This window comes from Triticum aestivum, chromosome 2B, assembly GCF_018294505.1.
Source record: "Triticum aestivum cultivar Chinese Spring chromosome 2B, IWGSC CS RefSeq v2.1, whole genome shotgun sequence".
NCBI lineage: Eukaryota > Viridiplantae > Streptophyta > Magnoliopsida > Poales > Poaceae > Triticum > Triticum aestivum.
In genome coordinates this window covers 681,222,233-681,240,962 of record NC_057798.1, presented here as the reverse complement: position 1 = coordinate 681,240,962, position 18,730 = coordinate 681,222,233, and the positions used below count along the sequence as shown (strand labels likewise).

General features: G+C 48.5%; 2 protein-coding genes across 2 annotated transcripts; both read right to left on the bottom strand.

The window, feature by feature from the left end:
• Positions 1 to 3,457: 3,457 nt before the first annotated feature.
• Positions 3,458 to 4,219, bottom strand: LOC123042065 (FCS-Like Zinc finger 2). The gene has a single exon (XM_044464591.1). The coding sequence runs from the start codon at positions 4,112 to 4,114 to the stop codon at positions 3,824 to 3,826; it is 291 nt and encodes a 96-aa protein (XP_044320526.1). The 5' UTR covers positions 4,115 to 4,219; the 3' UTR covers positions 3,458 to 3,823.
• Positions 4,220 to 17,736: 13,517 nt separating this feature from the next.
• On the bottom strand, positions 17,737 to 18,418 carry LOC123042063 (FCS-Like Zinc finger 2-like). The gene has a single exon (XM_044464590.1). The coding sequence runs from the start codon at positions 18,313 to 18,315 to the stop codon at positions 18,025 to 18,027; it is 291 nt and encodes a 96-aa protein (XP_044320525.1). The 5' UTR covers positions 18,316 to 18,418; the 3' UTR covers positions 17,737 to 18,024.
• Between the last annotated feature and the right edge of the window lie 312 nt (positions 18,419 to 18,730).

Genomic DNA, 18,730 nt, shown 5'->3' with positions numbered 1-18,730 from the left:
CGGCCGGACCAGGCGGAGGAGGCGCCTCGTCGGCGCCGTCGCAGGGGAGGGCTAGTTGATGACAAGGGCGCCACTCCGCGCGCGACGCCCGAGCGGTGTCTCCTCCGGCTCGGGCTTGACGGGGCGGAGGGCCGGCGAGCCGGAGCCCGACGACGAGGACGACCCCGCCTCCATTCGCCGCGGTATCCAGGGACTACCGCGGCGGCGAGAGAAGGAGGGGCGCGGCGGGTACTCCAGCCGCGGCACATTGCCGGTCTTGATGTGGTCGAGGGCGGTGTCTAGTCTGCGGCCGGGGACACCCCACCACTCGCGCCGCCCTTCAGAGTTGAGGCGGTCGCGCGGGATGATGCCGTTGTCGGAGGCGATCTGCTCCTCGCGGCGGCGCTCGAAGTACAACGTCCACAGCGTTTCCCTGTCGGGCGCGTACCTCGGCTTGTTCCGCTGCTACTCCGTCAGCGAGGAGAGGATGCGGGCGATCTCCGCCCGCCGTGCGGCTCCTTCGGGGACCGGCGGCACCGGGGCGCCGCCGGCACTCAGCCTCCACGCCCCCGGTACGCGCATGTCGGGGGGCGCCGGGTACTCGGCCTCTAGAGAAGGCGCGCCTCCGGCTCCTGGAGGTGTGGGCAGCCGAAGCCGTTCGCCGCTGCGCCGTCGCCTGGGTATCTCTCGGTCATTTCGCTCGTCGGCGGGGAAGGCAGTGGGGGGGAGAGCTCGTCGGCGGGAAGAAAGCTTTTGTGGGAAGGAGAAGAGAGGTTGTGGCGCTCACCGGCGGGGAAGGCGCCTTTTTATAGCCGAAGCGGGTGGCGGGCGGGGTGGCATGCCGGCGGAAGCGTGGCGCATGCAAGCGGACGCGCGTCAGCGGCGTCTTCACTGCGCCCCCGTGAGGCATCAACGGAGGATGACCGACACGGCAGCCTTCGCATTGATTCCCGCGGCAACCGAGGCGATGAGGTCGACGAAGCGGTCGTCTCTCTGACTCGGCGGGCCCGCGGCTGTTTCGCGGCAAAACGCTCGCCCGGGCGCCCCTGGGAGTCCCCGGCGCGTCGGGTTCGGTCTGAGTCCGTCGACGCTGATTTCGGCCAAAACCGGCGAAAAACGGGCTCCTGAGAGCGCGACTGGACCGTTTTTCGGTGTCGGTGGAAAAAATTCGCCTACGGAGGTCGTTCTGGGCGCGGCGGGAGATGCTCTTAGCCGAGGCAAACACGAGTCACCACTCGCATAGTCATGGATGACGAGGACGCATGCGCGCACATGCACATGCATGCATGCATGCCTTTCATAGATCTCAACCGTCACACGTGGTGTATCGGCCTGTCGGCTTAGCAAACAAGTTGAAGTACTAGTACTACCAGCAAGCTCCATCCATTCTTAACATGCACACCAGTTAATTGACCCGTTTCTTACATGCTTGCCGTTGCCGCGATGCTGCTCCTTCCCCAGCATACACTGCTGGATAGAGAATGCCGGGTTGCGCTGCATTGCAGACCACTATATACGATGGAACACATTCGGCGTACCTGGATGGAAGGAGTCATCGATCGATCAGCTGCGCTCGAATCTAATCGTACATTAGGCGGCCCTTAAACACTGGGTTAAACCTAAACTAAAGCAAACTTGCCACACTACTGACAATAATCATGGGCAGAGGCTTTTTCGCCGGCCTATGACAAGGCAACACAGACCCACATGGTTAGGCATAAAATAAACAGCCACCATGCACGGCAGCTAGCTTTTCCTTTCCCTGGACGGGAATCATGGCTTGTGTTTGTGCACCGTGCACGGCGGCTTGCGTTTGTGCACAAGCAATTCCCCCAAGCACAAGTAGTAGCACCCGCATTCGAAACCGCATCATGACTAACGAGACGCCTTTGCAGATTCCCGTCTCTACTAATGTTGTACTCCTACAACCTACGTCCAACACGTATGGTATGATCGTCAGAGAGAAGCCTGTGCTTTACGGAGGCAGGGCGATTGTTTAAGCGAGGGTGTGGCAGGCCTCGCGACTCGAGTGGGGAACAGAGACACTACATGGATGCGCTTTGGCTTTGGGGAGACGCACCTGCACCTTGCACGCCTCAAGAAATCTGGGGTGGTAGGCTGCCTTTGGCTTTGTGGGTCGTCCAATCATAATGGTTTTACTATTGCGATTTGACCGTTGATAATTTCCTCCATAGCCGGCCTCGTGAGCAGCGGCGGCCACTTGGAGTACAGAGAATCGGGGAGCCAATGTCATCTCGCTACGACGGCGAGGCCTCTTTCCGGGAAACATGTACAGCTAGCTTTTGCTTCGCTGAGATTTGTGCCCGAATTTTTATACTCACGGAACTTCACGCCCACGCAGAGTCGCTTTGTTGCGGGAGCACTGGCTACTTGGTCAACAGCAGCAGTAAACAAATACTGACGTTCTTCTCACCAATGGTTTTGCTTGGAAGCACGCGCTGAACCCGATCGACGTCGTTGGCCACACCGCGCACGGGACGGGTGCCGGCAACGGAGCGGCCGAGGCCACGGCTCGGCTCGCTGCACGAGTGAGGCGTGGGCATCAGGGCGTGGGCGGTGGCCGTCCATGCGCTGTCAGGAACGCACGCACCGGTGATCTGACACATGCAGGGTCCATTGCTCCATGCCATGCTTCCGTCGGGAGTATCCAGCCAGGAACGTGCTTCCTCCGTTGCCTCCAGGGTTCTACGGTCATCAGGCTTGCAACGGTGCAGACCCTACATGCCCACATACTAGTATTTCAATCAGACAACGGTTAGCTATTACTGTATGTGTGGTTGCAATGCAAATGAACTACTAGCACTAGAGTTTTTGTGCAACTTTTTAAATAGGATATAGGAATATGATTTCTGGTGAAAACATAACTTTTGTTTCTGCTCCATGCGTTTACTAACAGCACGTGAATTGGTCGTCAGAAAATGGAGTTAAATCCCTATCATCTTGATCTGGCGGAACAAGGAAAATCGTTAAATCATCTCATTAATAACAAAACAAAATAATGTGAATGCATAGCGAGTCACAAAATAATCTCGAGGAAAATCATTATAACAACATCAACACAAAGTGAAGTGAATGCTTAACGAATCTTTTTCATGTCCTTTTTCACCTTTTGCCGTAGCGTGCACTAACATAACTAAGTTGGAATCTTCCCAAAATCTTGTGCAAGTCCATCCCCTGTCTACATGATTAACAGGGGAATTTTAAACGGCCGTTTAATTCATAACGAAGCCACATCATCCTCTGTCTTCAGATTAACAGAGGAATTCTCATGTACATTTGGTTCGTAAAGAAGCCACTCCCTCCGATCCGACGACAATTATTATGGATGAAGGGAATACATAGTTTCGTTCAAGCAGCCTGCAACCATGCTCTACAAATACTAGATTTAGGTTTAGGCATAGTTTTATCGGACCGATGAACGCTCATCAGAGATCATAAATAAAACCCAGACAAGTCATGATCTTAATTTGGGCCAAATTTTGTGTTGAAATGAGGATTTCCAAATGGTTTGGATTTACATATGTTGCTGCACTTGCACCAGCCGCGGTTCACAAGCCTCAAACAAACAAACACACACACACACACACACACACACACACACACACACACACACACACACACAGGCAAAAGGAAGCCAGGAGAAGGACGCGTCCAGTGGGCGACCAAGATGGCCGGAGCCTCAGCAAATGAACTTTGATAGGTGCTACTACTTCACTGCTTCTCCGTCTCAGGCGAGAGATAGACCGGAGAGACCAGATCGGCGATTCTTCGGATCCCGTTGATTCAATGAAGCTCTACTCTACTGGGGTACGAGCTTTGCCGGCTAGCTCGCGACGGACACCTTCCCGGACTCTTGATGCCAGCGCCGGGCATCCGATCCCGACGAGAACCGCTGCTGCCTCCGGGCGGCCTGCCTAGAGCAGATAGCGTCGAGCTGCATCTGCTCGTCGCGACACTCCTCGCTGCAGAAGGGCGTGTCCCCTCTGTACATGAAGATGTCGCTGTCGTGCGCCAGCGGCTTGGCGCAGAGCGCGCACGCGTCCAGCGCGGGCATGCCGGGCTCGCCGAGTGGCTCCGCATCAAAGAAGAAGGAGCAAGCTGCTGAAGCCGCCATTGTGGGTGTGTGTGGAGGCGAGTTGCGAGCAAAGCTGAGCAGAGCTTGGCTTTGTGGTGCTGCTTTTGGTGTTGGGAGAGGGAGACAGAGGAAGAGGGGCGCGAGCGACTTGGGTGAAGCGGAGGGGAAGGCTCGGGTATATATGGTGCGTGCGGACGGATGGCGAAAGACAGGACTGTTCTCGAGCGTGTGGCTCTAGCCATAGAGCCAGTTCCCACAAGTTTATCCTTTTTATGCCAAAAATTATCCAAATTAGCTTCCTTTCGAGTAGAAAAACTGAAATAGAGGCTGGGTTTGAGTAGATTTTGTGGTGCGAATGGTCGTGATGGTGGACTAGCTCTGTTCTCTAGACTTCTTCTCTCTCTTATTTTCTGCTGTTATTCTCTAAACTTCTTCAAGGGTAAGTGTTAAATTTGACCCTCATTTGTCCGCGGATATGTCCAGGCATGTCTGCGAACAACGGGAATTGAATCCCATCTATTCGTCCCTAGAACAGTATCCACATTTCCCAACTCCAAATTTATGCAACTCATGTGACGTAGATCATTCGACAATAAATATTGCACACAACAATTCATCAGTTAAAAAAAAGCAAACAACCTAGCAATTCAAATATGATCCATGAAAAATATTTTAATGATTCAGGCATAGTAAATGAATCAAAGATTTGTTTCCTGTGCACTTTGAGTCTTTGCGCATGGTGGTGAGCCACTTCTTGGCATCATCATCCATGAGTTACTACCGGCCAACACGATTCTCGGCTACTAGTTCTTGGTGAATCTCGTGACCCTCATCGCCTTCTTCTCAATCTCAATGCTTCCATCACCCTCTTCCTCTCAAGCTCCATATGCTTTGACGCTTTCATCTTCTCCATCTACGTCTTCTCTCACTCAGTTATCAACATCTCTCTGGTGTGCACATGGGTACATCGGATACAACCAAAAATTTCACACACGTTTATTTTTACAAATGAGTTCTATTACTAAATATATAAATTATTATTTTGTTGCTTAGGAGATAAATACAACACAATCTTTTATTTATGTAGAATTAATAGAATCGTACTCCCTCGGTTTCTAAATATAAGTCTTTTTAGAGAATTCAATAGAAACTACATACGGATGTATATAGACATATTCTAGAGTATAGATTCACTCATTTTGTTTCATATGAAGTCCCTTATTAAAATCTCTAAAGAGAACTTATATTTAGGAAATGACGGAGTATAAGCCGCGTGCCAAGATGCGAGAGGGAGACACAGAAAAAAAATGTGCACGGCATATACAAATCCATGGAGGTGCGGCACCGGTGGCAATCCACACAAGCACATCATGTATAGACAGACAACCCGAAGCAACGTAGACCCAATTCAAGTGAGCCAACCCAGAGGCGAAAAATAAGACCGATTCCTTCCTTTTATACACCTGCTTGTCTTAGGCCCCATATATATTCCACAATTCATGAGTTTTAGACTCTGGTTTTGTTTAGACATTGTTTAGCTCAGAAACAATTTGCATAGGTGAGAGGTGTAGGACTACCGTCTTGTCCCGATCCTGTATCAAGAACCATACCTTTATTGGCTGCTTAATTTATATTCGCAATTAAGATTGCATTATCATAGTTTCTCGGCTCTTCGATTGCTTGCCGGAACTCGAGCCTCGTTGTTCAGGTTGATCATTCCTACTCCAAGGTCAATAACCATCGAAGATTGGTTTAGCAATTGCCGAGGCGTATTGTCGGTGGTATAGCTGGATCGTCAAGGTCAAAATCAATCGAATCAATAGTTATCCCACTCTCATTGAAAGATCGGGCCATGTCCACATCAGCGTTCCTCGCGCACGCGGCTCTTGGAGTTCGAAAACGGTGTCACGGCTCGACCGATCCAAGATCCATCTGAGCGCGGTGGATGGCGTCCCAAGCGCGATAACTAGGAAGGAGATGGGCACCAACACATGCACAAGAAATGTGGGGCGGGGGGGGGGGGGGTGCGATAAAGAAGAGTACCCATGTGTGTGGGTGTGTGGGTGGGGGGGGGGGGGTTGGCGATCTGGGATGGGCTGACTTGTCGGGTTCGATGTGGCGAACTTGACTCCATTGGCATACACAATAACAATAATACATAATCCTAGGTGCCCAACTACATATTGGGTGAACACAAGTGGTATGCAAGATATTATTTCCTCCACAAAAACTCCCTTTAATGCAAGATTTTTTCTTTTGGACACATAGCACGTACCACCAGGCCACTAGCACCAACATTTCCTGTAGAAGAGGGCCTAGTACTGTACTAATAACCAAGTTGCAAAGCCCCAAACAGGTTTGCTAAGGCTGGTCACAGTGGGGAGGAACTTAGGAGTAACATCACACACTTCAATATAACTTTGCTTATGTGGCACGTATTTAATAAAGAGAGAGGTGTTTGTGGTAACTAGCTAAGTTACCGGAACATCACACACTCCAAGAAACAATGAGTCTATAACCTAATAAATACATCATTGCATGATACTACATAGATGTTCCTACCCACTATGGAAGTAGTAACATAGTCTAGGGAAGTGTGTAAGTTACTAGTTTATGTTCTTGCCCATTGTGACCAGCCTAATCAGGTTGCCACGGACAAATCAAAAACCAGGGCGCATGTTGGTGGAGCCGTGGGGGTGGACGGGTGGTCCATGGCCGCACTACTGATAGCACCACTATTCCAGCGAGCAGAATCTTGAGTAAGTTGTGTCGACCAACCGTTCGACATTTATTCATTTCCCCGCTTCTTTTTTCCCACCATCCCGTTGATCATCTCCAATACATCTGTACCTGTCACGTCCGATTATTCGAGGGATTACGGCTTCGCTTGTGCCGCTGCTTGGCTCCATGGATCTCTACGCTCGTGCTAGTAATACTGCATAAACTAAACTGAACCGGTCTATGGAGAAACAGGGGCGCAATAGGTGCGGCTGCCTGATTTGACGACAATCCACCTACTCGGCTTGAAACCATGAGGGGCCTGCAAACTGCAACGGGAAGCTCGGTTTACTCTAAAGAAAGCTACACATTTGTGATCTGTGAAGTCTTCGTCTAGGATGATGTATCGCGTGCAATGTGTTGTTGATGGCGTGTTTCTCTTTTATGCATGCCATGCAACTTGGGGGATAAAGCGTGCGCTAAAGCAACTGATGGTTGATTCCATCATAATATCTTAGGGGTGTTGGAGATAGGTACGAAGTACCGAGTAGTGACTGGTGAACCATAGCAACTCAACAGATAGGCGATCAAATTGCATTTTTGCTTCTAACATGAGATATTTTGCATAATACACCTTTTATGAAACATAAGATATTTTGGATCTGCCAACAACACCTTTGTTTTCATGGTATCTTCTAACAAAAGATATTTTGCATATACACTTTGTTAGAAACATGAGATATTTGTGAGTAGATCTAACATGAGATATTTTGTATATACTCTTCGTTAGAATCATGAGAAACATAAAGTAAATTTGGCTTCGAGTTATGCATCTGATAACTGTGATTTAACTAAATTATTGACCACGTAGACAAAACATGAAAATTAGATCCAAGAGAAAAAAACAAGATTTTATGTTTTGATGTAAATATTGGGCTGGAGGAATTAGACTGAGGTTCAATACCAAATGAGCCGAGATATTGAGTTGGGCTACAGTTCAAGTTTTGTTGTATGGGTGGTGAGTAAACTCGTAATTTAAGTTGGAGCCAATTAATTTCCAAATATTATTTGGTGGCCTAGTTTTGGAATCCCAAAATTGGAGGCATAAGAGTCCGTCACATAATATAAGAGTGTTTCTGACACTAGTGTAGTGTCAAAAACGCTCTTATATTATGGAACGGAGGGAGTACCACAGTGGGGTAAGATGATGGTCGCGACCGGATTAGAGGATGCACCAGTGGCCGAAGTTCGGTAGGAAGGTCGGCATCTTCTGCGATGAGGTGTGACCAACCGTGATGCAAGCTCTTGCACCGTTGTTATCGCGCCGGCTTCCAAGAAAGACCGCCACGATCTTAGCACCTCTGTTTCGGCATCCAAGAAGGATTGCTCCAATCTATGCACCTATGTGACGATGACCAAGAATCACCGGTCCCGATATGAGCTCCTCAGTGTCAGCACGTGACCAAGAAAGACATGCCTCGCCCAAAAAAAATCCCACAAGAATGACGGTGAAGAGGACGAGGAGGTGGCAAGAGTTGAGTAAGAAGCGACGATGGAGGTGGACGAACTTGAGGAACAAGAAGATCCATGATTGGCGACGGTGTTCAGTACCGGAAAGGGCTCCATCGTCCTGTGGCAGGGAACAACAACTATTCTTTCCATACATGTTATTTTCTTTTCACTGATAATCTTTCGTCCACAATGCCACTCGATATGGCGAATCTTAGTAGCAAGGCAATGACAAATGTTTTTACTACGCAACGCTAGAGAGAGGTGACATATTCCGCGCATATAGTTCAAGGATTAATGCACAAATACGAAGTAAATGGAGGACATCAACAGATATGTAAACGCCATGATTCTTTCTGCCAAACGCCACCTTTCTAAAATATACATGTATTGAGTGCTCACAAATCATACAGACGGTATGGCCCTGTCAAGGGGTCGTTTTTCTTCGACACCCAATACAATGGATGCTACCTCTCGCATAGAAAAAGAACCACTCACGATCAACTCACTGACATTAAACAGTAGCAATCAGAAGCACCCATACAAACATTAAAAACTGAAAAATCCATGACAGCTCCGAGTCATCAGCCACCTATACAAAACTAAGTTGGGTTAGGTTTTCACGTTAATGATCTCAATTATTTGAGACTATTGAATCTATCAGTCTGAATAATTGCTTGTTCAATGTTCCTCTCGCTTACTTCACACACAGCTAATCAATAAACGGCTCCTTGATTTATTTCCGGAAGTACCAGTTCTTCTGCTCCCGCAATATTTTTGATACGAGACGAAAGAGACGTCGGTGGTGGTATCATATTCATCGCCGAGCTTGACGGATGCGTATTTTGTTGCCACTGGAATCAACTCAGTGGGCGCAACGCGCTGCATCGATGTTCGGCGTGTTTTTTCCTTTTCTTTTCCCTTCTTCTTCTGTTTTTACTGTTGCATCGTTCATACTGCAGGTGTTGTCACTGGAGATTCACGGTCGCCACAGGAAAAAGTGTCACTCTGACGTGCCAAATGCAGAGTGTGGACATTGTGTGGCGTTTTATGCTGCTGGGCCCGGCTAGCTAGCTAGCTCTTTCGTTCGTTCATGAGTAGACGGCTGTCAATTGTTGGCATCATAGCCCCCGTGGCCCGTGTTGCCCTTGTCTGCTTCAACGTGTGACTTGATAATATGAGTACAAAAAAAGTGCATCAGTGTTTGAAGCTGCTTTTAGCGTGTTATCTAGTGCACTTAGTATGACTGTGGTTATGTAAATTGGAACAGGAACGAGCCTTGCAAAGGGGAACGTACCAAGAAGTCAAATGTAACGGACGATTTGTTCCTCGATAGTGCTAGGATATATCATAGATCAACAGTTCAATGGCGCTGTAAACGGCTGTTTCTTTGGTCAAATATATCACCCTGATGTGACCAAAATAATTGATCTCTGTATACAGTCACGCTTGACTTAGCCGGGTCAGCTGACTGAATTAACTTCCCTGACTATTCCACACGAAAACTGCACTGATTATTCGATTGGCGTTCGCTAGATTCCTCACCAACAAAAAAGAATAGCACAAGAAACACAAAGAAAATGCAGGCTGGGCTGAGTCATGCATGGCCGAGCTAGAGATTCTTAAATCGGGCAGAAAGGAACCTTAATGTATGTATTCTCCAGACGAATAGAAAAGAATAAGAACCTTTCGTGCAAGTATCAGTCACATGACACGACGTAGATTCGCGAAAAAAAGAAAGTATGACACGGCGTAGCATACGGAAACTGGCCCTCGTTGTTAAGTATATCTCCTCTCATCTTGTACTTGTAACACGTAAAATGATGGACTATAGTATACTCAAGGGAATCCAAGTGTCGCTGAAATGTAAGGTAAAAACAAATGGGAATGGGCGATCCCAGATTTCTGATAGCCGCTTGAAGAAGGAACGCAAGTCTTCCTTGCCGGCCGGCCACCTCTAGAATCTTCGCGTTAAAAATTCTCAGAAGAATTCTTCCTGAAACCGTGAAGTCATCGTCCCGACTCTCAACCACCCAACACGAACATGAAAGAAATTATAGTACCAAACACCGTGGATCCAGCGGCTCAGCTATTCAACCACCAAACATCGACATGAAAGGGATTCGTTTCTCGTTGTCAGTCGTCTCGTCAGAGGGGCTTCTTGTTGCTACCAACTTAGCATTGACATATGCATACCTAGCTGATACCTACTCCCTCCGTTTCAAGATAGATGACCCAACTTTGTATTAACTTTAATACAAAGTTGGGTCATCTATTTTGGAACGGAGGGAGTACAAAGAGATGCACGTCCCGATTAATGTTGGAGACCGAGGAATTGCAGCTCGATGGCCGACGGTGGTTAGAGGACAAGACGTAGAAAAAGAAGTAGCAAATTGTTCGGCTGACACAGTGGCCGTACCTATATCTAGCTAGCATGAACCGAGCAAACAACAGCTGTTTGTTCGCTAAGCACATTGTCTCCAGCGACTTAGCCGAGGCAGACACGATCACACGAATGCATACGTTCGTGTCAAACTCATATCTGACGAGGACGCATGCGCGCACATGCATGCATGCATGCCTCTCCTAGCTATAGATCTCAACCGTTGCACGTGTATCGGCCGGCCGGCCGGCCTAGCAAGCAAGTTGAAGCACTTATTTTTCTACCAGTTTACTTGCACACCAATTAACCCTGTTTTTTTTTTACATGCTCCGCCTTGCTGCAATGCTGCTCCTTTCCCGGCAAACACCGATGGATAGACAATGCCGAGTTGCAGTGCAGAGCAATACTGCATGTACGAATGGATCACATTCGCCGTACCTGCATGGAGTTTGGTCATCGATCATGTGCGCCCGAATCTAATCGTAAGTTAGGTGGCCTCTAAACACTGGGTTAAACTAAACCAGCCTCGACACAGTGCTGACACTAATCATGGGTAGGCTTTTTCGCCCGCCAATGAGAAGGCAACAGACACCCACATGGTTAGCCATACAATAAACAGTCTTCATGCCATGGGCCAGACCTTTTCCTTTCTGTCGACGGGAATCATGGCTCGGGTTGGTGCACCGTGCACGCCATGGACGAAGTACCAGCATCGGGAGCCGTGTCATGGGTGATGAGGGGACGCTTGACGCCTTCGCAGATTCGCGCTTCGATCCGGGCTACGTAGCAGAGTCGATGGCACCTACGTCCAACACGTACTGCAGTACGCTATGCTCGTCACAAGCTTGTGCTTCACGGAGACTGGCCGGTTGTTTAAGCGACGCGTGGGGAACAGGGCCGTACGTGGGTGCGCTTTGGCTTGGGGGAGACGCACCTGCAGCTGCACCCTGCACGGTGCACGCCTTAAGAATCGGAGCTAGGGCGCGGTGCTACCTTTGGCTTTGCGTCGTCCAATCATCTCTCTGTGCGGGACGGTTTAATTAGTACTCCTCTACTACCACTACACCGATTTGGCCGTTGATAATTACTTAGCCGCCCTCGTGAGCAGCGGCGGCCACTTGGAGTATAGAGAATCGGGGAGCCAATGGCATCTGGCTACGACGGCGAGGCCTCTTTCCGGGAAGCAAGCACAGCTAGCTTTGCTTCGCTGAGATTCGTGCCCCAATTTTTATACTCACGTAACTTCACGCCCAAGCACAATCGCTTTATTGCGGGGGGCACTGGCTGACTAGTATACTTGGCCAGTAGCAGCGGTAAACAAATGCTGACGTTTTCACCGAGGGGGGAGTCTGAGCACCATGTCGCTTGCGAAACGCGCAGCTGGGCGATGAAAAGGGGGTAGAAAAGAATCCGTGCGCCCGTGCACGTATCGCGGGGCTCGGAGGGGTTTGCTTGGAAGCACGCGGCTAAAACGACGTGCGCCGGTGTGCGTGGCCCGCGGGCGACGGAGCGTCCGAGGGACAAAGCTCGGCTGCACGAGTAAGGCGTGGGAGTGGGCTTGGGCGGTGGCCGTCCATGCGCTGTCACGCTCGGAAGCACCGGTGCTATGACGCATTCCGGGTACATGCCATGCGTCCGTCGGATCCAACCAGGACGTGACGTGCTTCCTCTGTGACCGATAGTTGCCTCCAGTGTTCTACGGCCACCACACTTGCAACGGTGCAGACCATATATAATATTTCAATCCGACAAAGGTTAGCTACAACTGTATGTGTGATTGCATGTTGCAACTACTCCCTCCGTTCCTAAATATTTGTTTTTTTAAGATTTCAAATGGACTACCACATACGGATGTATATAGACACATTTTAGAGAGTAGATTCACTTATTTTGCTCCGTATGTGTTGGAAGGGAGAGAAGGAATTGGTGAAATAGTCCGTTGTATTGCTTGAGCCTCGTGGGCATATATATAGGAGTACAGTGATCTACTTGGAGTACAAGACAAGCCAGAACAAATCCTAGTCTATCTCGTCTTTCCTAATAAACATTATACTCAACATCCCCCCGCAGTCACAACGGTAGCGACGCAGACGGTGAGACTGGAGAAGAATCCGAAGGCAAGCCGACGGACACCCCCCCCACAGTCGTAACGGTCGACGCATCGCGGAGTCGTGGCTGGAGTGGCAACCGACGAGGTTGCTCAAGCAAGGCGATAGCCCTTTGTGCCGTTTGTCGAGGTAGCCGAGAGCGTGGGTGGTGGAGCCGTGGTCGAGGTAGCCATGCGAAGAATGCCGTGGTCGATGTCGAGTCGGGGTAGCCGGTGGCGAGAAAGTCGACGTGGAGCCACGGGCGCAAGGAGGCGCCAAGTTAGTCGTTGGCGCAGTGGTGTCGAAGTAGTGGTGCGCCAGGAAGTAGATGATGTTGACGACGCGTCGCGCCGGGGTTGCCAACCTCGGGGACACATCGTAGACGAAGGCACGCGTCGGTGTTGCCAGCACCGGGCATGCGTAGACGGACGAAGACGAAGTTGACGAAGCGCCGCACCAGACTTGCCGGGCCCGGGGACACGTCGTGGACGAAGGCACGCGGCGGTGTTGCCAGCACCGGGCAGGTACGAAAGCGGCGGCGGCTAGGGTTTAGGATCGACTTGCGATAGATACCATGTTGGAAGGGAGAGAGGGAATTGGTGAAATAGTCCGTTGTATTGCTTGAGCCTCGTGGGCATATATATAGAAGTACAGTGATCTACTTGGAGTACAAGACAAGTCAGAACAAATCCTAGTCTATCTCGTCTTTCCTAATAAACATTATACTCAACAGTATGTAGTCACTTGTTGAAATCTCTAGAAAGACAAATATTTAAGAACAGAGGAAGTAGCATGTAACCGTCAACACTCAAGTATGCAACCGTCAAAAAGAGTAGTGTTTTTGCGCAACATTTTAAATTGGAATATGATTTCTGGTGAAAAGATAATCCATGTTTCCGCTCGATGCATTTACGACCAGAACATGCATTGCTCGTCAGAAAATACAGTACCCTAGACGAAAATAGACTTTTGCCGTTCGTACACGCGCAGTCAAAAATGAAGTTAAATCATCTAATTAACAAAATCATCTAATTAACAATAGGGTTTACACTGTAAACCCTATTGATATCTTAAACATTAAATTGAAAAGGATTAAGAAATTTTTCAAAGGTTGGGGATCCAATCTGTTTGGGCAAAATAGGATCAGAAAAAATATTATCAAGCTCGAGCTTCAGGAGCTCGAGAGATTGGAGGAAGATGAGGGGTTGTGCGGGGATGCATATAAGAGGAAGTTGGATATTTTAGTGGAGCTCAACAATATGTATGTTGAGGAAGAACTCCATTGGCATCAGATGTCTAATGAAAAGTGGCTTTTCAAAGGGGACAATAACACTGACTTTTTTCATAAAGTGGCTAATGGTCATCGTAGGAAAAATGTCATGGTTTCATTGGAATGTGGGTCCGCTGTTGTGGAAGGGACTAAAAACCTACTTGCACATGCTACTGAGTATTACAGAGACCTATTTGGACCGGCTCCTGGCAATATCTGCCAGATAGATGCAACTTTATGGTCCCAGGATGAGCTGATTTCCTTGGAGGAGAACGAAGATTTGACTCGACCTTTTTCTTTGGAGGAGATTAAGCATGCTCTATTTGAGATGAGGTCTAACCGTGCCCCCGGACCTGATGACATCCCTGTTGAATTCTACCAGCATTGCTGGGATGTTGTAACTCAGGATCTGTTCTGCTTATTTGAGTGGTTTCATGCTGACAAGTTAGATGTGCATAGACTTAACTATGGTATCATTACCTTGCTACCTAAGTCAAGCAATGCAAGTAGAATCCAACAGTATAGGCCCATTTGTCTGCTGCGCTGCCCGTATAAGCTGATCACCAAAGCCATGGATATTAGGGCTAGCAGATATGCTCATAAATTGTTTAGTATCCAGCAGAATGCTTTCATTAAAGGGAGGCATATTGTGGATGGTATTCTATCTTTACATGAGATTATGCACTATACTCATGTCAAAAAACAAGTTGGAATAGTTCTCAAGCTTGATTTTGAGAAGGCTTATGACAAAATAAACTGGGATTTTTTGCTTGATTGTCATGAAAAGCGCGGGTTTAATCCCAAGTGGTGTGGATGGATTTCTCAGATCCTAAAAAATGGCACGGTAAGTGTCAAGATAAATGATGAGGTGGGGCCTTATATTCAAAGTGCTAAGGGGGTGAGACAGGGGGATCCTCACTCCCCCTTCTTGTTCAATTTAGCAGCAGAATGCCTGACTAAAATGGTGCTGGCAGCTCAGAAGAATGGCCTGATCAAAGGTTTAGCTGCTGAGCTAGTTGAGGATGGGGTGGGCATCTTGCAATATGCTGATGATACGGTGCTGTGCTTTGAACATGATGTTGACAAGGCTGTCAACATCAAACTCTTGTTGTATTTATTTGAGCTTATGTCAGGTCTTAAGATCAACTTTGAAAAAAGCGAAATTTTTAGTATTGGGGGTGATAATGACACAGACTTAATCTATGCGAATATGTTTGGATGCCAGGTGGGGGCTCTGCCTATGAAATATCTGGGAGTCCCTGTTACATATTCTACTCTCAGGAATATTGATCTGGACTTTCTTGATGGTAAAATGATCAAAAAGCTCGATGCCTGGGTTGCTTATGCGGCATCATCTGGGGGCAGACTGACCTTACTGGGGTCCAGTTTGGATGGGATCCCATCTTTTCTCATGTCGATGTTTCTTTTTAATAAAACTTTTATTGAGAAGATGGATAAACATCGCAGGCGGTTCTTTTGGAGGAGAAAGAATAAGAAACATGGTTATCATATGGTTAAATGGACAAGAGTTTGCAGATCTAAGAAGATTGGGGGCTTAGGTATTAAAGATCTGCATAAGCAAAATATTGCCCTGCTCGTTAAGTGGTGGTGGAAACTGGAAACGAGTGATGGTTTATGGCAACGCATTGTGCGAGCTAGATACTTCAAGAACAAAACAGTAGCTAACATCCGGAGTCGCTTCTCGGACTCCCCCTGCTGGAAAGCCATTATGAAAGTCAAAGATTCATATATGGCTGGTAGAAAGGTTAACATTGAGAGTGGGAACCTTACTAGGGTCTGGTATGACCCGTGGATCGATAACATTGTGTTGAAAGATCATTTCCCTGACTTGTTCAGCATTTGCCAAGATCAGGATTGCACTGTTGCATCCTGGGCTGCGAATAACTATGAAATTGGCTTCAGACGCAGATTAGTAGGGGCGCTGGGTGATCAATGGGCTTGGATGATCGTGGAAGCTAAAAAGCTGACATTGAATGAATCCCCAGATAAGATTTCTTGGTCCCTTGGTGGCAAAGGAAAATTCACCACTAAATCCTTGTACGAGTGGCTGGAGAGAAACCTGTCAGGTCCTAATTATAAAATGGTCTGGAAAGCACCTATCCCGCTGAAGATCAAGATTTTCCTTTGGCAACTATTTCAAAATGCCATCCTTACTCGTGATAACATGCGTGCCAGAAAATGGCCTGGAAATCCCAGTTGCTCCTTCTGTACTAATGTTGAAACGGCAAACCATTTGTTTTTCTCGTGCTCACTCGCTCGCTCAGTTTGGGGGATGCTGGGTATGACAGCAGGAGCATCTTGCTGCCCTCGATCCCTTTGGCAAAGCTTTGCTTGGCTTTATAAATTCTTTCCGGGTGGGAAGCATTTATATATGATGATTATTGCTGCGATATGTTGGGGGATTTGGATTCTCCATAATAAAGTTACGTTTGATAAGCATGTCGTTCGATCCCCTCTGGAGGCTGTTTTCACGGCATGCTCTTTTATGATGTATTGGGCAGGTTTGCTGAAGGAAGAGGACAGGGTGAAGCTCCAGGCAGGTGTGAAGAGATTGGCACATGCTGCTGCGGCACTGACGGACAGATCCTTCCCTCGAGACAGGCTGCTCTTGAGAGACAGAGATGGTTTGCAGATTGGCTAGATGCGATTAGCGTCTGGCGGCTCTCTACTCTCGCTTCCCACTGGGGTCTGATGCCCGCTGGTGATCTGTACTGCGACTGTTTTGCCTAGTCATCGGAGTCTGATGGTTGTTTTGGTACTTTGTATTTCTGAGCAGATGGCTGGTAAGTGTCATCAGGTTTTCGTCCCATGGCTGGTGGTCCGTTCCAGGATCATCACGCGGTGGGTTTCCTGGTGATGCGCCAACTCGCTCCCTCCTTTTCAGTCTCATTTCACGCAAAAGTAGGTTTATATCTGTTTTGAGTTCGGTGATGAACTTGGATAAAGACTGATGTATTTCCGTTGATTGCAAAATTAATGGAAAGGGGTTGTGAGCCCGGTTGGGAAAAAAAACACAAGATAATGCAAATGCATGAGTCTCTCCCTCTATTTTTATTTTCCCCCTTTGCTAGCATGTAGGAGTACTCCAGAATTAATACTATTCGTTCCACGATCATCAGACTGGGGAACGCCAAGGGAAAACAAATGTTCGGTTGCAATATCTGTTCGCTCTATGAATTTACCAACGAGAATTGGTCGTTAGAAACGTACTTACAACACTCGTAGACGAAAAGAGAGTAGTACTATTCGTGCATGGGCAGGCGAACATGGAGTTAAATCCCTATCATCTTGACTAACCGGGGAAATCGCTACATCAACAGCAACACAAAGTGAAGTGAATGCTTAACGAATCTCTTTTCATGTCTCTTTTCCGACCTTTTGCTGTAGCGTGCACTAACTTAACTAAAGTTGGAATCTTCTCAAGTCTTGTGCAAGTGCATCCCCTGTCTACATGATTAAGCGAGGAATTTTGCACGGCCGTTTGATTCATAACATATCGACATACATACTCTCATTCAAGCGGTGTCTGCGCGCCTAACCTGTGTTAGTCTGGCGACATTTCATGGTGCAGCGCCTAGATGCTCTATGAATACTCGATTTCCCTTAAGGCGTATGATCGATTTAGAGATGAACGGTGATCGGGAAACGGAAAATGCAAAGCTCAGACAAGTCATGATCCGTGGGCAAAAAATTGTATCCAAACAGGGATTCAAAGTGGTTTAGATTTACATATGGTGCTGCACCAAGCGCGGCTCAAAAGCCTCAAACAAACATGCGTCCGCGGGCGACCCAGATGGCCGGAGCCTCAGCACATGAACTTTTCTCAGATCCTTCATTGCTTCTCCGGTTCAGGCGAGACAAACCGGAGAGATCTGCCTCTTTCGTCTCACCAGATCGGTGATTCTTAAGATCCCATTGATTCAAGCCGGGCTCTACTTTACTAGGCGAGGAGCCTAACCGGCTAGCTCGCGACGGACACCTTCCTGGACTCATGGTGCCCGCGCCGGGCCTCCGTTCCCGACGAGAACCGCTGCTGCCTCCGGGCAGCCTGCCTGGCGGAGATGGCGTCGAGCTGCATCTGCTCGTCCCGGCACTCTTCGCTGCAGAAGGGCGTGTCCCCCTTGTACATGTAGATGTCGCTGTCGCGCGCCAGCGGCTTGGCGCAGAGCGCGCACGCGTCCAGCGCGGGCATGCCTGGCTCACCGAGCAGCTCCGCGTCAAAGAAGAAGGAGCAAGCTACTGAAGCCGCCATTGTGGGTGTGTCGAGGCGAGTTTCCAACAAAGCTGAGCAGAGCTTAGCTTGGTGGTGCGCTTGCTTGCTGCTTTTGGTGTGGGGAGGGGGAGACAGAGTAAAAGGGAAGCGATGGAGTTGGCTCAAGCGGAGGGGAAGGCTCGGGTATATATGGTGCTTGGTGCGTGCGGACGGACGTCGAAACACCGAACAGTTCGTGACTGATGAGCGTGTGGCTCTAGCTATAGAGCCAATTCCCCAAGTTGCAAGAAAATGCCCCCAAGTTTGTCCTTTTTAAAATGCGGAAATGTTAACGCCCACACATGTGGGCGTTTGCATCTCGTTTAAACGCGTGAATCCGCGTTCGTTCGTGAGCGCATGAATCTTGGCATGTTTCTAGTGTCACGTAGGACTGGTCTGGTGTGTGGGCATTCAC

Coding starts and splice junctions, on each gene's coding strand:
- LOC123042065 (XM_044464591.1), bottom strand. CDS start 4,114: ATGGCGGCTTCAGCAGCTTGCTCCTTCTTCTTTGATGCGGAGCCACTC.
- LOC123042063 (XM_044464590.1), bottom strand. CDS start 18,315: ATGGCGGCTTCAGTAGCTTGCTCCTTCTTCTTTGACGCGGAGCTGCTC.